We start from the raw sequence: 1,592 nt of genomic DNA, 5'->3' as shown, positions 1-1,592 counted from the left end.
CCCCTGAAAATCAGGGGGCAGAGATAATTAGCGAGAAGGATTTACGTATAACCTTCGTAACTTCACGTAGGTGTAGAATTATTGCTCGAATTATGCAGAACATTTTGCTGTGTCCGTTGGAGAAAGTATTTTGCCGCAGTCAGTATTTTCTAATGCAGAGTAGGATAGTGAGTCGGTTGAACTTGCACCAGGGAGAGAGTGCACGCTCGTTCAAGCGCCTGAATTCATGCCAGATAAGAGGGTGACAGTTTGGTTGGTAACACGTCATGTCAAGGCGACAAAGAATCCATATGCACTGGATTGTAGCGTAGCAATTCCCGTGGATGCGAATTGGCGTCACGAAACCCCGTGGCCGGAGCCCTGACGTGGTGGTCAAATTGGACGCTCCCGCGGGGCCCCAATCGCCCCAAACCCAACCCAACACAACACCGCGACAACACAAGGCCGGAGCGGCTGATCTCACACTCACAGCACTACTTCCTCCGTTCTCATTCTCCACTGCCGCAGTGCCGCTGCTGACGAGTGACGAGCACCGCGCACGCGCCGCATCCACTCCACCTCGCACGCGAGTACAAATCCCAGACCTGAGAACCTCCTCGCCACCAGCCCCACGCCCGCAGATCAGTACACTCGTAGCAGCAGCGGCGGTAACTGAAGCGGGAGGATGAACGGCTACCGCAACCTCGCCTCGTCCCCTCCGGCGCCCAGCGGCGGGGAGCCGGAGCCAGCCCGGCCCCCGGCGACGGCGAAGGAGGGCAAGTGGGAGGGGGCGGCGGTCGGCGCGGCGGCCATGGTCAGGAACCTCTCGTCCGCCTCCCAGAGGTTCGCGGCCGTGGAGCGGAGCAAGTCCACCGGCGGCCACCGCGGCGGCGGCTTCCAGGCGGTCGTGAGGCGGGCCTTCTCCATGCGGAGGCAGCCGGCGTCCAGCCTCTCGGAGGGGTACTGGCGGATCCACGACGGCCTGGAAGACGGCGACGACGACGCCGAGGCGCCCGAGGAGGTCGACGAGCAGAAGAAGCATCAGGTGGCGGAGGCCGTAGAGCCGGAGGTGCAGGGAGACGCCGCGGCGAGCAGCGACGAGATCGGCAAGGAGAGGAAGAAGAAGAAGCGGGGTCACATCTTCAAGGCGTGCAAGAAGCTTCTTGGCTTCAAACATGTTTAGTCTAGTCAACAAGAAGCTTCTTGGATTCAAGATCCATGGACGCTCTTGATGTGCTTCTGTTTTGGATCTTGTTCTTGTCTCGTTCGTCGTTTTGAGTAAATAAAGAGCTTTGGTTTCGTTGACTTGAACATGGGACTACGTTGCTGTATTTCTGCGTCACGTGAGCTCGGCCATTGAATGTGGTCCTGACAATGGGACTTTGGGGGCATGTACGCGGTCCTGCAGTCAAAGGGAAGGGCACCTTGTCCGGCCGCAAAGCCGTGCGCCAGATATTTGTGGCCATGGATCCGCTGCGCACTTTGTGAGGTCTTGGTCCCTAGATGAAATTTGACTCGCAGCTCAAAAGGTTAGGTTTCTTCAAGCAAGCAGAAGTTTTGATGTGAAAGCATCTACAGCCGGACTTAACAAATCCGGCTCCTCAAACACCCGT

At 57.9% G+C, this 1,592-nt stretch overlaps 1 protein-coding gene across 1 annotated transcript; it reads left to right on the top strand.

The window, feature by feature from the left end:
* Positions 1-402: 402 nt before the first annotated feature.
* On the top strand, positions 403-1,284 carry LOC123066024 (uncharacterized). The gene has a single exon (XM_044489192.1). The coding sequence runs from the start codon at positions 665-667 to the stop codon at positions 1,160-1,162; it is 498 nt and encodes a 165-aa protein (XP_044345127.1). The 5' UTR covers positions 403-664; the 3' UTR covers positions 1,163-1,284.
* The last annotated feature ends 308 nt before the right edge of the window (positions 1,285-1,592 follow it).

Source organism: Triticum aestivum, chromosome 3B (genome assembly GCF_018294505.1).
Source record: "Triticum aestivum cultivar Chinese Spring chromosome 3B, IWGSC CS RefSeq v2.1, whole genome shotgun sequence".
NCBI classification, from domain to species: domain Eukaryota; kingdom Viridiplantae; phylum Streptophyta; class Magnoliopsida; order Poales; family Poaceae; genus Triticum; species Triticum aestivum.
This window is presented reverse-complemented; position numbering and strand designations above follow the sequence as displayed.